This window comes from Phacochoerus africanus, chromosome 6 (assembly GCF_016906955.1).
Source record: "Phacochoerus africanus isolate WHEZ1 chromosome 6, ROS_Pafr_v1, whole genome shotgun sequence".
Lineage (NCBI taxonomy): Eukaryota > Metazoa > Chordata > Mammalia > Artiodactyla > Suidae > Phacochoerus > Phacochoerus africanus.
The window spans coordinates 99,446,946-99,460,178 of NC_062549.1; the positions used below are offsets into that span (position 1 = coordinate 99,446,946).

General features: G+C 43.1%; 3 protein-coding genes across 3 annotated transcripts; 2 read left to right on the forward strand and 1 right to left on the reverse strand.

Annotated features, from left to right (window-relative positions):
- The first annotated feature begins 9,501 nt into the window (after positions 1–9,501).
- On the forward strand, positions 9,502–10,043 carry LOC125129722 (histone H2A type 2-B). The gene has a single exon (XM_047784784.1). The coding sequence runs from the start codon at positions 9,597–9,599 to the stop codon at positions 9,987–9,989; it is 393 nt and encodes a 130-aa protein (XP_047640740.1). The 5' UTR covers positions 9,502–9,596; the 3' UTR covers positions 9,990–10,043.
- Positions 10,044–10,100: 57 nt separating this feature from the next.
- On the reverse strand, positions 10,101–10,594 carry LOC125129723 (histone H2A type 2-C). Its single transcript, XM_047784785.1, has one exon. It carries the CDS (start codon positions 10,535–10,537, stop codon positions 10,148–10,150), a length of 390 nt encoding a protein of 129 aa, XP_047640741.1. The 5' UTR covers positions 10,538–10,594; the 3' UTR covers positions 10,101–10,147.
- Positions 10,595–10,815: 221 nt separating this feature from the next.
- Positions 10,816–13,016, forward strand: LOC125129724 (histone H2B type 2-E). Its single transcript, XM_047784786.1, has one exon. The coding sequence runs from the start codon at positions 10,860–10,862 to the stop codon at positions 11,238–11,240; it is 381 nt and encodes a 126-aa protein (XP_047640742.1). The 5' UTR covers positions 10,816–10,859; the 3' UTR covers positions 11,241–13,016.
- The last annotated feature ends 217 nt before the right edge of the window (positions 13,017–13,233 follow it).

The following is a 13,233-nucleotide window of genomic DNA, read 5'->3' on the forward strand; positions in this document are numbered from 1 at the left end:
AAGTTCCTGGGCCAGTTATCCAATCCATGCCACAGTAGCCACTCGAATGGTGGCTGCAATGATGCCAGATCCTTAACCTGCTGTACCATAAGAGAACTCCTAAGTTATTTATGTGTATCTATATACTTAAAAATGTGTTTATATACTTTATTTGAAAATAAGTTGCAGATGGCATGACATTTCACCTCCAGGTACTCCAATACATATCTCCTAAGAACAAGGATATTCTTCTGTATATCAATATAAACACAATACCCTTATCACACTTAAAAATTTTAACATAATGTCAACTGCAAGGTTGTACAATATGCACCCCATTTATCCTTTGCTTAGATTTACTGACAATGTTTTGCCAGACTTGCTTTTCGATCTCTCTTTGTGTGTATATAATAAAAATAAAAATTGTTATCATTTTTGCTGAACCATTTGAGAGTTGCAAAACTCTTTACATTTCATTGCTATATACTTTAGCATATATTGCCTAAGACAAGGATATTTTCCTACATACCCACAATACCATTACCACACCTAAGACATTTACTATTTTTACAATTTTATTATCTAATATACAATTATCTAATAATACAGTTTTATCTAATTATTATCTAATTATTGTATTATCTATTATCTAATTATCTAATATACAAATATCCCCAGTTGTCTCATTAGTGTATTTTGTAACTATTTTTTCAAAAGCCAATCAAGGATCATGCATTGCACTTAGTCATCTTTAAATATGTATTTTGGGAGTTCCTGTTATGGCTCAGCAGTAATGAACCTGACTAATATCCATGAGGACACAGGTTCGCTCCATGACCTTGCTCAGTGGGTTAAGGATCCAGCGTTGCCATGAACTGTGGTGTGGGTTGCAGACGTGGCTTGGATCCAGCGTTGCTGTGGCTGTGGTGTAGGCTGGCAGCTACAACTCTGATTCAACTCCTAGCTTGGGAACTTCCATATGCTGCGGGTGTGGCCCTAAAAAGACAAAAATAAAATAAATATGTTCTTTGCAACAATCTCTGGCTGCAGTGTGGAGAATTGTAGAGGAGATAAGAGTGCAAGCAGGGAGACAATTGGGAGGTTAGTGTAGCAGTCTAGGTGGGAGATGATGATGACTTGGACCCAGGTGGTGGTGGCAGTGGTGGAGATGGAAAGAAATTGTGGCTACAAATATATATTAGGAGGGTAAAACCCACAGGATATGGTAACAAGTTAGATATGGGAGGGAAACTGTGAACGATAACTATCAGGTTTGTGCAGCTGGATAGATGGCATTTCTTCTCTAAGATATAGAATTTTGAAAGAAGATCAGGTTTGGAAGGGTGGGAAAGGGAAGATTAGGTGCCCACTTCTGTTTTGGACTTGAGTTGGAAGTGTCTTTCTGACATCCAAGAAGAGACGGCATGTTGGATACATGAGTCTATGTGTGTGTGTTTTTAGTGTTTAACTTTATCTTAAGTGCTTTCAGAGTTATAGAAATTACAAAAATAGCACAAATGAATCTTGTGTATCCCTCACCTTGACATCCAGATTATCCAAATATTAACATTTTATCATGTTGGCTTTATTTCTTTTTATATATCTATCTATGTAATTTTTTCTTGAACTGTTTAAGTTTCAGAGATAAAGCCCATTTACCTCTAACTACCTATGATGGTTAATTTTATTTGTCAGTGTGACTGGGCCACAGTGTGCCCAGATATCTGGTCAAACATTATTCTGGGTGATTCTGTGATGGTGTTTTTGGATAGACTGGAGTTTGTGCTATGGCACAGTGGGTGAAGAATCCAACTGCAGTGGCTCGGGTTGCTGTGGTTAGATCTTCTGCCTGGTGCACTGCGTTAAAGGACCTGCAGCGGCAGCAGTGTAGATCTCAGATGCGGCTTGGATTCAATTCCCTGATGGAGGAACTGTCCTATGTCCCATGTGCAGCCATAAAAATAAATAAATAAATACATAAACTGAACAAAGCAGATTGCCTTCCCTATTGTGGCAGGGTCTCATCCAATCAATTTAAGACCTGAATAGAACAAAAAGGCTAACCCTCCCTGAAAGAGGGAGTTCTTTCTTGCCTGACTTGAACTGGGACATTGGCTTTTTTCCTGCCTTCAGGATCGAACTGAAACACTGGCTCTTCCTGGGTCTCCAGCCTGCCAGCCTTTGGCTGGAACTACAGCATTCATTCTCTTGGTTCTCAAGCCTTCAAACTTGAACTGAAACGACCATCAGCTCTCCAGCTTGCAGACTCAATCTGCAGATCTCAGGACCTGTCAGCCTCCATTATCACGGTGAGCCAATTCCTTATTCTTTCTCCCTCTCTCTCGTTTGCTCTTTCTTGCTCTCTCCATATATATCCTATTGTTCTGTTTCTCTGAAGAACTCTAACATATATTTAGTAAACATATATTTGCTAACATATATGAATAATAAAAAAAAACCCAAAACAAAAAAGGACATTCTGTCACATAACCACAACATAATTGTCAAATTCTGGGAATTAACACCAATACAGTACTATAATCTACAGATCTTACTCAAAACTTGTGAATTGTCCTAGTAAATGTCCTTTGTATAAAATGAAAAAAAAAATTCTGGGTCAGCATCAAATCTAGGTTCATATGCTATATTCAATTGTTATGTATTTTTGGTTTTCATTAATTTGAAATCCTTTCTTACTCTTTGTCTTTCATGACTTTGACATATTTGAGGAGTACAGACCATTTAATTTGTTGACTATCCCTCAATTTGGGTTTATTTAATGTTTCCCTCTGATTCAGATTTAGGATATACATTGGCAGGAATACTGCAGAAGCGATATTGAGTCCTTCTCACTGAACCATATAGTGGCATATACTTAGATTTATCCTATTGTTAGTGATAATTCTGAAAAATTGATTAAGATGGTATCTCTCTGGTTCCTCCATTGTAAGATTATTCTTTTTCCATTTGTGGTTTAGGAGATACTTTTAGTCTTTGTAATGTTCTGTTTCTCCTTAAGCTTTTGTCTACTAATTTTAGCATCTGAGAAGTATATCTGAAGCAAGAGTTGCTGAAGATGAAATGAGAAGGGGATATATGGGGAAGTGGGTGAGGGGAGTGAAATCATCTGGGAAAAGGTATATAGTGAAAAAAGAATCAGATTTTCTATTAGAAAATCACTGGCTAGTGTGTGAAGAATATATCAGGGGAGTGGGGGAGTGGAAGTAGGGAGAAGAGTAGAAAAGCCTTTGGCAGTAGTCTGGTGACCGGTAATCTGAGTGAAGGCAGGAGATGGGCTAGAGAGAAGTAAATGGATTAGCATGCTGTTAAGGAGATGGAATCTATAGGACTTGTTTTTGGTTAGGGCCTTGTAATTTGCTAATCCAGTGACAGTGGTGGTGATGGTAGGAGGCTGTAGTAGAGAAGGTCTTGCTGTGGAGGCGACATTTAAACTGAGATATGAATGACTAGCGAGAACTAACCATATGGAAAGAGAGATGTGGCCAGTGGAAATGTGTTTACTACATTCCAGATGTGTTATGCCAAGCCCATTGTTGGCATACTTGGGTGTTCAATAAAAATGTATTGGATGGAGTTCCCGTCATGGCGCAGCAGAAATGAATCTGACTAGGAACCATGAGGTTGCAGGTTCGATCCCTGGCCTCACTCAGTGGGTCAAGGATCTGGAGTTGCCATGAGCTGTGGTGTAGGTCACAGACGCGGCTCCAATATGATGTTGCTGCAGCTGTGGTGTAGGCCAGCAGCTGTAAACTGCAGCTCCGATTGGAACCCTAGCTGGGAACCTCCATGTGCCGTGGGTGTGTCCCTAAAAAAAAAAAAGTATTGGATGGATAAGTGAACTAGAGTATGAATAGAGACGGCCAACATCATTATTATTCCCACTATTATTATTGCTGCTGCAAAAATAAATGAAAGCTTTGTAAACCGCAAGTTCCATAGGGCAAACTCAGTGTCTTTGTTTCTAAAAAAACATTGTCATAACAATAGCTACTATTTAGTGAAGGTTTCTCATGGACAGATTGAGACTCTTAGAGGCTTTAAGCACTTAGAGATTATGGTGTAATTAAAAAACAATAAACACTAATCTGTAATGTGAGGATTAAGATACCCAACAAAGTGTCCTCTTGTGGTGCATCAGGTTAAGGATCTGGCACAGTCACCGAAGTGGCTGGGGGTCGCTGCTGTGGTGTGGGTTTGACCTCTGGCCTGGGAACTTCTGTATGCTGTGGGCATGGTCAAAAAAACAAAAACAAAAAAAGGATGCCCAAAAAAGTATTCATCCTTTTTCCTATGATGATTACCTCAGTATTTATTCATTAAAAAATTAATTTGTGCTTATTGATGTATACTTTACACACAAGAAATATACAATTCTTAAATGTACAGCTTACATTTACATGCGAGTACACCCATATCAAGACACAGAAAATTTCTAGCACCCAGAGGAGTCATTACCAGCCTGCTACAGGTAATCATTCTAACCTTTAGCACCATAGATTAGTGTTACCTGTTTTTTGAACTTCTTATAAATAGAATCACATAGTATGAATACATTTGTGTTTGTCTTTGCTCAGCATTGTCTATGAGATTCATCCATGTGTGTGGCAGTAATTTGTTAATTTTTATTGCTGTGGGGTATTGCAGTATAGGAATATACTACATTCTTGTACATGCTTTTTGGATGTAAACATTGATTTTGTCTGGTGTTTATCCAGGAGTGGAATTGCTAGGTCATAGGATAAACACAGTGTTTACTTCTGAAATGGCAAATTCATTTGAAGAATTTTTGAGATATCCCTGCTTTGTTGGTGCCAGGTACTATTCTAAAGGGTTTACATTTCTAAACTTTTAAAATTCTTGCAGCAAGTCCAGGAAGTAGCTATTGTTATTACTCTTGATTTATCACTGAGGAAGCAGAGACCCTTAGAGGTTAGGCAGTTTGCTCATGGTCACAGATCTGGTAAAACAAACAAACAAACAAACAACAACAAAAAAACCCATAGAGTCAGGCTGCAGAATTTGGACTCTTAACGTTAAGCTATTCTGCCTCCTAATCCAGGATTTGGACCTCTCAGGTTCCAGGCTCTGTACATTTATTCTCATTTGTTGTCACAACTCTATTATGGTAGCGTGTATTTTTATTTAATTGTCAAACTTCTATTTTTTTTTTTTAATGGGCACCATGGCATGTGGAAGTTCCCAGGCCAGGGGTTGAGTTTGAGGGGCAGCTGTGACCTATGCCGCAGCTGTGGCAGTGCCGGATCCTTTAATCCACTGCACCAGGCCAGGGATGGAACCAGAACCTCCACAGCAACCAGAGCCACTGCAGTCAGATTCTCAACCCTCTGTGCTACAGTGGGAATGCCTATTATAGCTTTTATAATATAAAAGACCACAGTCTACTGTTTATAGATGGCATTTGGAGAGTGGTTTGTTGACTAAAGAGAAATATTTTAGAAAAAAGATCCTAATTCTATAAATATAGTTTTGGAGTTCCCATTGTGGCTCAGTGGGTTAAGAACCCAACTTAGCATCTGTGAGGCTGCAGGTTCGATCCCTGGCCTCACTCAGTAGATTGCAGATGTGGCTTGGACTCAGCATTGCTATGGCTGTGGCAAAGGCCAGTAGCTGCAGCTCTGATTCGACCCCGACCCTGGTAACTTCCATATGCTGCAGGTGAAAAAAAGGTACAGTTTTATTTATTTATGCAAAAACCACTTAATTACCCTATCAGGAGCCAGGTAGAAGGGATAAAGGTAAAGACGACATGGTCTCTCCTTTGAAGTGTTCACAGAAAGGATATGAGACCAAGGTCAAAGTAAAGGACGGAGTACTTAAATGCTATCTCCAGGATATGAACAAAGAGATGTAGGTGCACTGAGGCTGTGTGTGGGAATAGGGAAGCTTCATGAAAGAAGAAGTAATAACTGGCTGGAAGCTGGAAGGATGCAGAGGATTCTGCAGGTCAAGAGGAGGCTGAAGCATTCTAGCTATATGTGCAATGGCAGGGAGCTCTGGAAAGGCCTTGCTCATCTCATGAATGATGAGCAGCTCAGTACAGAGGGGACTGGGGGTGGAGTTGAGGAGAGATGGGAAGAAAAGGGGAAGGGAGAGGAGTATGGTTGGAATATAGAATGGAACTAGAATGCAAACTAAATGTTTGATTAACTAGGCAGGAAGGACCTAGGAAGGAACTCAGTTGCCTTTGGTTAAAAACCCCAGAGGTGTTAAAGGAGCTAAGATCCAGCCTGTTTGTCTGTGATGGTGTACTACTTTTACAAATGGCTGGCTCCGTTTTATGTTTTAATAGCTCTAGTAAGAATGCTGGGAAAGGAGCTCTGGGGAGCAATAGATAGTAATTGAGCCTGATATAACCTGTATAGGATATTGGCCTATCTGGACTTATCTAAGAAGATTTTATAGCTGGATGGAGTCTAAACTATTAAATCTAATTCTGTCCCTCTCTCACGATCTCTCCCTCTCCCTCTCTGTAACAGAGGGAGAAACCTTGGCTGGGTAAGCTAAGTGACTTCATGAAGTCCATAGGCTAGTTAGCTAAGCAATGGGAGAGTGATGAAGAACAGACTGAGTCAGGAAAACCTTGGTTCTACTCATGTCCTTATAAGTGGCTCTGTGACCTTCAGCAAGTGCTTTAACTCCTCTGAGTCTCGGTTTCCTTATCTGTGATACAAACAATTACAGTTGGCCTTCTGTATCCACTGGTTCTGTATTTTAGGAGTCAATCAACCACGGACGGAAAATATTAGGAAAAAAAATCCAGGAAGTTCCAAAAAGCAAAACTTGAATTTGCCCTTCACTGGCATAATATTTACATAGTATTTACATTGTATTTATAACTCTTGACACAACATTTACATTGTATTAGGTATTAGAGGTAATTTATCTGGGAGGGTTTGCTTATGTTACATGCAAACACTATACCATTTTATATACAGGGCTTGAACATCTTCCAATTTTAGTATCCACTGGGGGTCCTCATTGGTACTGAGGTACAACTGTGTATCTACTTTGGGAGCTCACCTAGCATAGGGCTTATCTCAATATACTCTCTTTTCCCTTCACCCTCCCTAACAGCACAGGGTCACTGTGATAGAAGTAAAAAAAAGATCAGAGATCAGAGAGACTGAGAGATGAGTAGGGCCTTGAAGGGTACCGGAGTTGTCATGGGGTCACCACTATCTGTATTTTGTTCTATGTCCTGTAGGGCTGAAAAGTTGACACTATTGGAACTTCCAGAGTTGATTCGCTTCTTTGGGAGAGTCGCACTAGCAGAAGAAGTTGATGAATAGTTCAAAATGAAATTTCATTAACTTCTAGTGATAGCTATATCTTCCCATACCAGTTCTCCCCTTCTCAGTCTCATACTTTTATCTTGAAATAGAATTTGAAAGTTGTTAATTGAGCACAGAATCTGAGCTAAGAGAGTCGGATAGTCTTCAGAAATATTTCACCCAGGCTATGAGAACAAATTGATACTTTTACAACCAAGGAACCTTCTATAATAGTCTAAACCTTTCTGTATAGCAAACACTCTTAGTGTTAAACATAACACATTCCTACTGTAATTGCCCCATTTAGACAGTATGTGGACCATATCTTTCTATTAACATGTTCATCTTCTGAAATGCTATAATCAGTTGGATTAGAATTATCTTCAGTTACATCCTACTGTTGAGGAAACACTCTTATTATTTTGTACTTGGGTGTTTCACAAATCTATACCAGCATTCTTGCTAGCGGTAATCTCTAGAGGTAGCTGATATTAACCATTTTATTTTATTATTTTATTTTGTTTTATTTTATTTATCTTTTTAGGACCGCACCCACGGCATATTGAGGTTCCCAGGCTAGGGGTCAAATCTGAGCTGTAGCTGCTGGCCTAAGCCACAGCCTTAACAAAGTCAGAGCCAAGCTGTCTCTGCGACCTACACCACAGCTCACTGGCAACACCGGATCCTTAACCCACTAAGTGAGACCAGGGATAGAACCTGCACCCTCATGGATGCTAGTCAGATTTGTTTCCACTCAACTCCCGATATTAACCATTTTAACTTCCATAGTTCAGTAGATTTTCTCCATTTTCTAGAGGCAGCTTATTACAGACCACTTTGTATAGTCTCAATTATCTGTATACCCATTGCCGGATAGGTAGCATTACTCCACAAATGTCAGTTGGACAGAGGTGAGGATAAATGAGGAGCACTAGAAAAAGGCTCAAGGAATAGAATTTAAGTCTGTTTTCTCTGTAGCATTCTACCTTCTATTATTATAGGATACTTAGGTCATTATGGGATACTCAGGAAAGTGTGACAATGGTGTGGGGATGTAGAACTCTCAGGGATGGGAAGCTGTGGAGGAAGAAATAGAACTTTCAGGAAGGATTGCTATGGAAAGTGTGCAGGATTATACACGGGAGTTTCTAGGGGCTGCTACTGAAGAGAGCAATGATGAAGCGTACAAGAGGATCATGGAGGAAAAGGCTGAAGTTAAAGAAGTGACACTGGATATTCAGGGAACAGTAGATTCTGGCCTAGGTACCTGGAGGACTGTTGGTGAAATTCAGGGAAAGAGAGCAAAGACAGACGAGTGGGAGTTGTTTGGATGAGTTCGATTTTGGATAGAATTGTTGGGACAAACAGGCTAAAGTATCCAATAAGCAGTTAGGTATGAGTCTGAGCTTCTGAAACAAATGTGGATGTTGGTTGAAAGCATGCAAGGAGTAAGACGTCGGGGAGAGTAAGAATGGGAGTGTGGGGGAGGGGCGAGTAGGAAGGCAGAGCCCAGCTGGACACCGGGATTTATTGAGGGCAGAGGAGTAGAAGCAAAATGAGGAAAGAAGGATGGCGACATTTTGAAGGCCAAGGGAGCAAGTTTCGAGGCGGTATTGGACGCCTCCTAGAGGTCAAAAGGATGACAAAAATCTATTTTAGCCCTTCGTGCAGCTGGAGCCCAGGCAGGTGGGGATCCCGCGAAGCCACACCGCAGCCAACGACTAAATTGAAAGAAAGGAGGCGGCCTTCGCGGTACTATATTCTTTAAGGGAACTTGGCTTTGACGAGACCGAAGGGGAGGGACTTGAAGGGTAATTTAGGGCAGAAGGGTCTAATCAGCTGCAGAGTCCGGTACCCGTGGATGGAAGTAAACCGTATCTCCTGGAGGCTCTCTGCAGTCCTTTTGATTTCCCTTGCCGTAAAGTGGAAAGAAATCCTACCACGGTACGCTGGGGGGAAAAAACAAAACAAAACAAAAAACTGCCACTGAAAAAAACAAAACAGCAACAGTGTCCTGCTTGAAAGCCTCCTCTTTAAAAATCCTGGCATGCAAATATGGGGCTTTAATGTGGCTCACAGCGATTGGTAGGTACGTACAAGATCCGTCATTTCCTCACAGTAAGAGATGCAAACGAAGAGTCTGTTTTCCGCTTTCCTATTGGCTGTTTGATCATACTCCGCTTTTAGCCAATCAAACCACCTCCCTTCACCCCTCCCGGTAGCTCTTATAAATTACATCAAATTGGTTATCCTCTCCACATCCTTCTCCTTGAAAAAGAAGCTGTAACTGCATTTTTAGCCGTAATGTCAGGACGCGGAAAGCAGGGAGGCAAAGCTCGGGCCAAGGCCAAGTCGCGCTCCTCCCGGGCAGGCCTGCAGTTCCCGGTGGGGCGAGTACACCGCCTGCTGCGCAAAGGCAACTACGCCGAGCGGGTGGGGGCCGGCGCGCCGGTGTACCTGGCGGCGGTGCTGGAGTACCTGACCGCGGAAATCCTGGAGCTGGCGGGCAACGCGGCGCGAGACAACAAGAAGACGCGTATCATCCCTCGCCATTTGCAACTAGCCGTGAGGAATGACGAAGAGCTCAACAAGTTACTGGGGGGTGTCACTATTGCCCAGGGCGGCGTCTTGCCCAATATCCAGGCAGTCTTGTTGCCCAAGAAAACGGAGAGTCACAAGCCTGGCAAGAATAAGTAATCAGGCCTGACACCATCCCCTTTCACCCCAAAGGCTCTTTTAAGAGCCACCAAAGTGTCAAATGAAGGGCTGATCACGGAATAGCGCGTTAGCTCTTTTTTTGAAAACTTGGGTGGCTCTAAAAAGAGCCTTTGGTCTTTGGTTTACTGTGTCAGGATTTATTTGCTTTTGGCTTTGTGGCTTTCGGTTTTCTTTGGTAATAGGACAGCTTGGATGTTGGGCAAGACGCCGCCCTGGGCGATGGTGACTTTGCCCAACAGCTTGTTCAGTTCTTCGTCGTTTCGGATGGCCAGCTGCAGGTGACGGGGGATGATACGCGTCTTCTTGTTGTCTCGCGCCGCGTTGCCCGCCAGCTCCAGGATTTCTGCGGTCAGGTACTCCAGCACCGCCGCCATGTAGACGGGCGCGCCGGCCCCCACCCGCTCGGCGTAGTTGCCTTTGCGCAGCAGGCGGTGTACTCGCCCCACCGGGAACTGCAGGCCTGCGCGGGACGAGCGTGACTTGGCTTTTGCGCGAGCCTTACCTCCCTGCTTGCCACGACCAGACATGACTGAAAAGGTTTGGAAGCCTAAAACGAGATTCTCGCAATAAACAGGATTGAAAGATCAGCAACTGGAAAGCCTTTATAAGCTTTCCTAGGGGTGGGGTCAGGAACGAGTTTTTCATTGGTCCTAAATTGGCTCCAGAAGTGGCCAATAAAGTCAAGCGTCGGTGTTGTTACGTAGACATTACTGATAACGCAAGGTCTCTACACGGTCCAATGGAAACCGAAGACTTTTGGAGCCTTAATTTGCATACGGTGGTTATAAAAGGATCAGGCCCGCCCATTCTCATACTTCTTTTCTTTGCTAAACGGTGTTGTGTTCCACAATGCCTGAGCCAGCAAAATCTGCTCCCGCGCCCAAAAAGGGCTCGAAGAAAGCCGTTACCAAAGCCCAGAAGAAGGACGGCAAGAAGCGCAAGCGCAGCCGCAAGGAGAGCTATTCCATCTACGTGTACAAGGTGCTGAAGCAGGTGCACCCGGACACGGGCATCTCGTCCAAGGCCATGGGCATCATGAACTCCTTCGTCAACGACATCTTCGAGCGCATCGCGGGCGAAGCGTCCCGCCTGGCTCACTACAACAAGCGCTCGACCATCACGTCCCGGGAGATCCAGACGGCCGTGCGCCTGCTGCTGCCCGGCGAGCTGGCCAAGCACGCCGTGTCCGAGGGCACCAAGGCGGTCACCAAGTACACCAGCTCCAAGTGAGTCCCTGCCGGGACGTGGCGCTCGCACGAGTCGCCGTGCCGCTTGACTCCAAAAGGCTCTTTTCAGAGCCACCCACCTAGTCACCAGAAAAGAGCTTTGTTCACTTGTTTTCCCTTTTAGTTCTTTCTCACAAAGTAAGTTCTAGTTGGATAAAAAGGTCTTGGAAGAAGGCGTTCGTACCTTTTTAAGCTCTTCCGACTTGAGGTTTCTGGTGCGTGATTGGCTTTGCTTTTGAATGTAGGGCGCGTCTTAACTCCCTTACTGGGCTGCTTAGCTTTACTATGAGTCAGTTCTAAATTAGGATATTGAGACTGCTCCTCCCAATCGTCTGATCCTAGACTGTTGTATCCTGATGGCTCTGTTGGATACGTCTCGTTGGTGTTCCAAAACTGATTTCGGGCTATTCTCATTTAAGAAAGGACCCCAGAACATAACTAAGCCCAGGTCCTGCGAGCACTGCGTCACAGCCCTGAAGAATTGTCCAGAGAAACTGGCAGCTGCTTGAGTGCCCGGTCGCCAGTTATGCCCTGAGATGTAGCCTCCTGTGGATACCCGCTGCTAGGGTACTTCGTGCGGAGCCCGCGCTGCCTTGTCTCAGCCTTTTCCTGATTGGACGACATGAATATTCAAAATCTCCCGCCGGCGCTCTCTTGGGCCCTTTGAAATCCCTATTTCTCGGTTTGTGGATCATTTTTGCATTCAGTTCTCTTTTCTTGGAACGCTCCGGCCTCGGGTCACTGCAATGCGCTGGTCGTTTTAGTCTGGGCTCAAAAGTCACCCCTTGGAGACCTTCCCAAGTCATCCACTCAGGAATTTGCGTCTCTTGTTCCTGCCTGTGCTGGTCCCTTACTCTGTTTTATCTTCCTCCTAGCAGCTGTCAGAAATTGTCTTTATTTTTTTTATTTACGGTCTGTCTTCTCAAGCCCTTAACAGAAACTTTGCTGGTCTGGTTTTCCTCTATATGGTCAATGCCATCCAGTGCTTGGTGGACACTTAAAACCTTAATATTGTATCACTTTTTCTGTCTCACCTCCGTAATTGCTTCCATAGGTGGATGAGTATGGTTAGATGTCTGTGAAGACATGATGAAGATGGAAATGTTTTTGGAGCTCCTTCCCAAAGTCTGTCTGTGGTCACCTCAGAGCAACAGCTGGGAGGAGGCCTGTATTAAAATTTGTGTGTGTGTGTGTGTGCAACGGGGAGTGGCAATTTTAAATCAATTTTGCTTCTCAGTTTGGCCTAATTGCTTGAATTTTCTTAAATTCAGAGCATTGGCCACTGGAAAGATCCTTTTCCTTTTTCTTTATGGCACTTTTCCTTCCATCCTGACCCTTTGTTCCCCACTGAGATGCCTTTTAATTTACACTCACCGTCTCATTTGCTTTTTAGGAGACCCCATAAAATAGACAAGGTTAATATCCCTTTAAAAATGGGGTTGAGAGAAGCAAAGTGGACCACTGGTCATGCAGCTAACATTTTCCTCTTTTGTATCCTCAGATTTGAGGACAATTGCATTTTAGTTTTATTTCCTGTAATTACAGAATGCTCAGTCTCTCAGTCCACGCATTGATTTTGCTGATAAAGACATTGATGATGTGATCGGTTATTCAGCTCTGCTTTTGAATAAGGGGTCCTGGAGGTGATTGCAGGGGTTTCATGAATTCAAACGGACTCCAGACATAATCAGAGACTGAACAGATCTTATGCTTCCTGGATGTGTCTTTTCAGATGTGTGTAGATGCTGTTGTTATTAATAAAGTTACCAATTAATTTAAAGGTTTGGCTGGATTCTTTTGCCTGCAATATATTTTCTAACAAAATAAATAGATACAATGACTACTGGGTCTGTGGAGAAGCTGCGTGCCTCTGACTTGGAAGATGAATATAAACCATCAACCAAACTTCTACTTCAGAGGTAACGCTGGAGCTGAAAGAGCCTGTTCTGAGGATACTGTCAACGCTTAGTAATTGAAAAATGCATGACCACAAAAAC

What these genes read in the sequence shown, in the direction of transcription:
- LOC125129722 (XM_047784784.1), top strand. Translation starts at nt 9,597, where the DNA reads ATGTCAGGACGCGGAAAGCAGGGAGGCAAAGCTCGGGCCAAGGCCAAG.
- LOC125129723 (XM_047784785.1), bottom strand. Translation starts at nt 10,537, where the DNA reads ATGTCTGGTCGTGGCAAGCAGGGAGGTAAGGCTCGCGCAAAAGCCAAG.
- LOC125129724 (XM_047784786.1), top strand. Translation starts at nt 10,860, where the DNA reads ATGCCTGAGCCAGCAAAATCTGCTCCCGCGCCCAAAAAGGGCTCGAAG.